This window comes from Cariama cristata, unplaced genomic scaffold (assembly GCF_000690535.1).
Source record: "Cariama cristata isolate BGI_N322 unplaced genomic scaffold, ASM69053v1 scaffold5915, whole genome shotgun sequence".
NCBI classification, from domain to species: domain Eukaryota; kingdom Metazoa; phylum Chordata; class Aves; order Cariamiformes; family Cariamidae; genus Cariama; species Cariama cristata.
In genome coordinates, this window is record NW_009619097.1 from 16673 (window position 1) to 23157 (window position 6485).

At 41.4% G+C, this 6485-nt stretch overlaps 1 protein-coding gene across 1 annotated transcript; it reads right to left on the minus strand.

Moving 5' to 3' along the window:
• Positions 1 to 1137: 1137 nt before the first annotated feature.
• LOC104162385 (transcriptional enhancer factor TEF-1) lies at positions 1138 to 4711 on the minus strand (the record flags this gene model as incomplete). Its single annotated transcript, XM_009701099.1, has 3 exons — positions 1138 to 1923; positions 2886 to 3038; positions 4571 to 4711. Coding segments are annotated over 3 exons (408 nt in total), but the record flags the coding sequence as incomplete, so codon positions are not given.
• Positions 4712 to 6485: the final 1774 nt, after the last annotated feature.

A 6485-nucleotide genomic window follows, 5' to 3' on the forward strand; every position in this document is an offset into this window, starting at 1 on the left:
TTCTAACAGAAAGTACTATCCAGAACTATAATATAAATAAAAATATGACTGGCATTTTTGAAGACTACAGCACTGTGCCTGGGGTAACTTCTAGACTTAAATTGTGCATGGGTACATATCGGTAAAGAGCAGGGAGGAGGGACCCACTAAACGTTAACTTCTTTGATTCAGGACTGCAAAAGACCTTCCTAAGAACACTCTGCGCTGATACCTCACGACTGATCTTTAAGGTGGCTTATGCTTGGCCAGGCTGCCCTCAGCCTTTAAGACAAACGTTCTGCATGAGAACCTGCTGCTGGCCCAGCACCTGCTGAAACTACGGCTGCTTGGGCGACTGAGGGGCAGTGCTGGGTGCGCAGCAGAAGGAAAAAGAAACTGAGCGAGGCTCTCTGGTGTAGCCAGGAGGAATGAGACTACTTCCCTCGCATGTGCGTACCTCAGACAGTCACTCACACCCACACCCAGGGTTCGAAACCTTACAGTGTTAAAATATCTCCAGCTGTACTTCACTTTCTGGAGTCTTCCCTGAATATATCAGAAGGGGGAATACTACCACATCAGATGCAAAAGGACATCAGACCCCACGTGGTACGTACACGTTTGTTTCATATAAGGTCTTCGCCAGTTGGAACTGGAGAGACAACTGGGAGAGGTGTAAGAGCACCATGGTAAAGAGGAAAAGGAGGAAAAAAAAAAAGCTCCACTTTCCAATCTTCTCTGCCTGATGTTGGTTGTGATTTTCTAGCGTCTCATAGATATTAAAGCTGTTGATCCTTTCAGAGGTGTACGTATTCTTCTTCGAAACACATTAGTGTTTTGCTTTCAGTTTACAAATTACTCGATGCTGTCACAATGTCAGTTGTTTCCGTTCATCTGTTAATTTCAGAGTTGCAAGTTTTTTCACTCAACTTGTTAGAAACATAGCTGTCCATATAAAATATAACTGCACACACAAGACTACGTATAATGCAAGTCTAAATCTTCAGTATTTACCTAGTTATTGCAAAATGAGCCTTTTTTTTTCTTTAAATAATCAAATTTTCATATTAGTACAATACAACTTTATACTCTTTTAAAATACACTAGATATGTTAGGGATAAGGGATGATGTTTTCTTTCTCTGCAATACCTGTTTGAAAGTTTAATGGATTAGAAGACTAGTTTTAGCGTTGAGAAAAAAATACAAAATTTGCCTAATTTTAGGACCTGTCTGTTTCTATCAGGCATTTCTTAAGGCTATATTTTTTCATTTGGTTTCAAACAGAAAAATGTTTCATTTTAAAAAATAATTTAGTGAATTACATTCGTCCATATCTTCCACCCTAATTAGTTACAAAGATAATTCTATAAAGATTATTAACTTTGTGTACTCATTTACAGTTATAGCTAAAGATTTATTTCAATTTCACTTGCATTGTAAAACAAGTATCTCATGTTGGAAAAAAACTCAAAATAAATTCTTATAAATGCTGTCAGTTTTTCCCCATGGCAAATGCTCTGTCGTACATTTTTCTATCAGAATTAAAAATAGGCCTCCACAGCCAGAGGCATTAGGTTCTTAAATACAGTCTTCCCAAAGAACTGTGGTTTACAAATTTGAAGAACACTTAGTTTTAGAAATAATTTTTACAACTGTACCAGAATTTCACAGCTACAATTATATATGAACACATTAAAAATGACTTCACTAAAACAGGATTTAGAAAAATGTGGGTGAAAGTTGGGCCAGAGGCACTGCCACTTCGTGTTGAGGTTTACAGTCTGTGTTTTGATAAAGAAGTGAAATGAAGTGTAGATATAAATAACTGCTCAGTCCTTTACAAGCCTGTAGATATGATGCTGTGCTCCATGTTCGCTGTTTGACACTTCAAATACACAAGCCATGCAGAGCAGGGTTTCTTGTGTATCCCTGTTTGTTACAACCTGTTTGAGGGGAAGGAAGAGGTAGACAATATATTACAAACTTGGAAACACCAGGGCCAAAACAAGAAACGACTGGCTTAATTTAGACAATCTTTGGATGCAACTGTTTAAAATGTGTGTCCTCTCGCTCTGTCGTTGGCAATTTAAACAGCTCCGTGACTGCGCTCACGCACTGGGCTCTAGGGCTGTAGCTCCCAGCGGAGGGCACTGAGCTCCAGCCCACCCCGGCTGCTTGACCACGAGCTGCCGTCATGGGGGCTTGGCTCAGCCTTCCTCAACCTGAGCCCCGCTTCAGCAAAGGGAAACCAGTGCACCCTTGAACCTCGTGTTTGCCTGCCAAAAGGCAGCGGCTCGACCGCTTCCCCACGCTGCCAGCCCTCGGTCCTGCCCAACTCCTACGGTAAGAGCAGCAGCCCCCGGCGCTAAGTGCTTGGCTGAGGTGCCACCGCAAAGCCACAGTGAAAGCCAGCTGCGTAACTGGATGAAACTGGCTTAAAGGCCACTCTGTGGGCTGTTCTTCATGCTTTAGATCACCTGTTGGGTGTACCCACTACTGCATGCTTTCCTGGCCCAAGAACTAATGAACACCACTGACGTTTGCAGTATTATAACTGACAGCTCTGTAAGAACACGTCAGATGAATGGGATAGTTCAAAGTTACTGCCTCAGGCTCTCTCTAAACACCAAATGCAGACTTGTATGAAAAAAAAAGACAGAAGTAAGCTGAATTTTTTGAAAGTAACAAAGGTGTTTGGTCATGTTCTCAGCTAGCTTAGCCTTTTCATCCTTAGCATCTAAAGTGCACAGTTTCAAGAGTATTACTCTGGAGGCAATGGGATGATTTGTTTAGTAAGCAACATGACTATGGGATTCGGAAACTGGTTCTAAATATTACAAGTCAAGCAAGCCATGCAAAGCCTGAGAGTATTTTAGAAATGGAAAACTAAAAAGTGAGTCCATACCAATAAAATTGTAAAATTTTCCAACACGCTGTTCATCATGTATTTCTCCGGTAAATGCTTCAGCTTGTGTATGAAGTTGATCATATATTCACACATTGGAGAGCGGTTTATTCTGTACACGAACCGGCCGTTCTCAAACCTTGCATATTCAGTCTAAAAAAACCACAACAAACAAACGAAAAACCAAACCAAGCATTCAGAATAAGATAATTCTCAAATAGCAAAAAAAAGTGAACACTAAATATGGCCTTTTTTCTTTCTTTGTGTAGACAGAAAAAAGAGAAAGTGGCTCTCAGACACTGCCCCCCCCACCCCGACTTGCGAAGTCCCTGCCTGAGCTATTCAGTGCCTTGCTAAAAATTCAAGGGCTCTCAGTTAATAAAAGTTATATCACTACTTGTTCTCTAACCTGTGCATTAAAAAAGGAAAACAAAACAGATGAGGATTACACAAAGGTAAGTCCAAGTCAAGTAAAAATTAATTCAGCAGAAAACATTGTGGTAAGATGATTTTACAGTAGTTTCAAGGCAACTGTCTGCAAAGGAAACAGCAAAAATAAGCTTATATATTTATGCATAAGTATACACAGCTATATTATCGCATGATTTTTAATAGGGAATTTATGAATTACGGAAAGATGCAAGACTAGAGTCGGAAGAAAACCAGACTGATTTAGATTGCAGGGGCTCATGAGGGGCTGAAGGAGGGTAAGGCTGTGATTTTTGGACTCTGCAGAAATTTTTGAATTTCTGGACTGCTGCCCAGCTACCAATTGCTCAGATGAGCTACTCAGTGGCTTGTGGGTTTTTGTTTTTTTTTTTTTCTTTCTCTAAGCTTGGAATATTGGAAATGATGGAAACTTTTTTATGGTCAGCATGCACAGAAGACATATTTAGCATAAGGAGGACATGAACAGTGACCAGGACATCTGTAAAGGCACAACCTGTGGCTCGAGGCTAAAATGCCCATACAAAAAAACTGTATTGCAGATAACAGATGTGGGTGCGGGGCTTAGTGCACACAAGCCAAGTTAAATAGCTGCAGTAGCATTGCACAAGAAAACCAACTAGCTGCCTGATCAGGCCATACAGTTCTGTGCTTAAAAAAATAAAAGGTAAAAAAATAAAGGCCCTTGCAAGTTAAGACAATATGCAACTTTTTATATGCAAAAGCTGCTGCTGACTGGGGAAAGCGTGCCTTTCCATGCATAAAATAAGATAAAATAAGCACGGGTATAGATGAAATACAGCACATTTTAAAATGTTTTTTTTTTAAAAAAAAAAAAATCTAAATGAAAAGGGTAGCTCATCACTGCAGTATGGTTCCAAACAGGTTACGTGCCTGGCCAAGTGTTTGGAAAAGGCAGCAAAAGCATTTTTGCTTCAGCTCTTTTCTGCCAGGTGATGGAGGAGGCAGTGCTGATGTCAGCTGCAGGTTCCCCACCGAAGGGTGCCCCAGGCAGGGTGGCAGAGGGGCTCCAAAGCAACAGGTAACTGCAGAGTCACCATTCACACGGTAACTTAAAATGAGCCCAAACACTGCTGGGAAGGCAAATACTCTTTCAGGAAGGCTTAGAGGAAGGAAGGAAAAGCCAGATAAAAGCAAAGTAAAGATGAAAGAGAAAAGACTAAGTAAAATGAGAGGGAACCAGAGAATCATCCCACACATCCCCTCACAACACCCACCTCTACTTTTTCTACTACTTGCTTTCCAAATGAGCAGACTTTGGTGGAACAGGTGATTGTCATGTTTTCTGAGCTCTCGTACTGACTAGTGACTCCATAAAAAGCTCCTGTATCATCTTGAATGTTGCAGTTTAAGTCAGCCTGTTGGGAAAAAGTAAAAGATGTTGAAGATTTTATTTTTCATTTGACAATGTCAGTGGCATAAGCTGCAATTAGCTCACTGTTCTTTTCAGAAGGGGGGCGGGTTTATAGTGACAAGTGACAGTGCAAAAAGGCTGTCAGGACAGTAACTGCCTAATTGTTGCAGTAAAAACCTTAAGGAAACGGCAATTTCTTCAAACTTTAAACAACAAAATACAGCCTAGTATTTTGCTGGGCTACAGGTGATGTTCTTGTCTGGCAGACAGCTGATGAAGTCCCTGGAGCAAAGGGAATGATTGCCTGCGAGGAGCCTGGCTCCAGAGCTGACTCCTCTGGAGGGAACCTGCCCTGTGGCCGCGAATTCAACCAAGCCAGCCTGCTCCTGAGGGGCCACAGTTCACCTGCTCCTTTCCTTTTCTTAAAGCAATGAAATCCTCACGGCAAAGGGAGACAGCTGCGCAACACAGGAATCGATTTCTGATAAGACTCTGTCAAGCCATCTGGCCCTGATTCAGCAAAATACTTGACTTCACGGAGCGGTACGATGCAACTCACAGGCTTCCCATGAGCTGTGTGTGCACTGAGCCATGCCTACCACACCAATAAAATGTTACTGGAAGGACTGGATTTCTTTCAGTGTTTCTCTGCAGCCTCAGTAACGATCCAGCTGCCTTTGATATCTAGCAAGAGAGATTGAGACTTGCAGGATCAAGTGAGGAACAGTGCTACCTTTAATTATTTATATCCAAATCCAAGTTCTGTGCACAGCACGATTAATTTGGCTACAAAGCAACAGCCCAGGTCACACGCTGAATCCAGCATCCCCGGGCCTGCAGCAGCGCTGAAGCTGCTCTGCCACTGTGCTTTTTTTTTTTATCTTCACGCATCCATTTTCAAAAGCCCTCAACTTAAAAGAGCACTAATATGGATACAGGCAGAGCCTGGGGACATCCACAGCTGGATTTGTTGATTCAGGCATTAGCTCTGCTGACATCTTTGGTGCCCAAGGAGAGAGCAGGCAGGGTTTGCTTTTTATGTGGAAATAGCTGATCAGCTACTGCAGTGTAACATCTAAGAATCGCCTGAATTTTTAACTACTCCAAGACGAGCATTTTAGCAGGGAAAGGCACTTTTGCAGCTGTTTCACTTGCAAGTCTAGCTCTGCTTGGTTTTGTTGCTAATATAGAAATCTAATAAAAAATTTTGACAGATACCATCGTGTCTACCTTGAGACTTATTAAAAAAAGCCTCAGTTTACAGGCATGTTTATTTACTAGTTAGTGTAGAATATTTATAATCCTACCTTCACTATAGTTCAGGTCATTTGTAACCACTATTTAATTTTTAACTAGGCAACAGCTCATTAATTCTACTTAGTGTCTGCAGCCCTTATTTGTGGTACAACATTGAGGCAATATGCTGATAATAGCACATACTGAGCTAGTTTGTGGTACAGAGAAGACATAGGTCTAAGATTACTTCGGGCTGGCTTTGGTAAATTAATCAGTGGAGAAGTCTCCTGAGGTTTACGCTAACACAAACAGCCCTATAGTCATGCATTTTGCATAACAGAAAGAAATCCTATCGCTATTACACCTTGTTTCTTGCACGTTTTGCATGAGGTCAGCAGTTAATGTTTAATGTACATCTAAAGCAGTGTGGTCACAGTGAGCTGCAAGACATTGTTCCAAGCTAATAGTAAATAAGCAATCTGCCATCACAGCTGGCCTGCAATCAAAACATGACAAACATCTAAACATGGCAAACTGTAGCA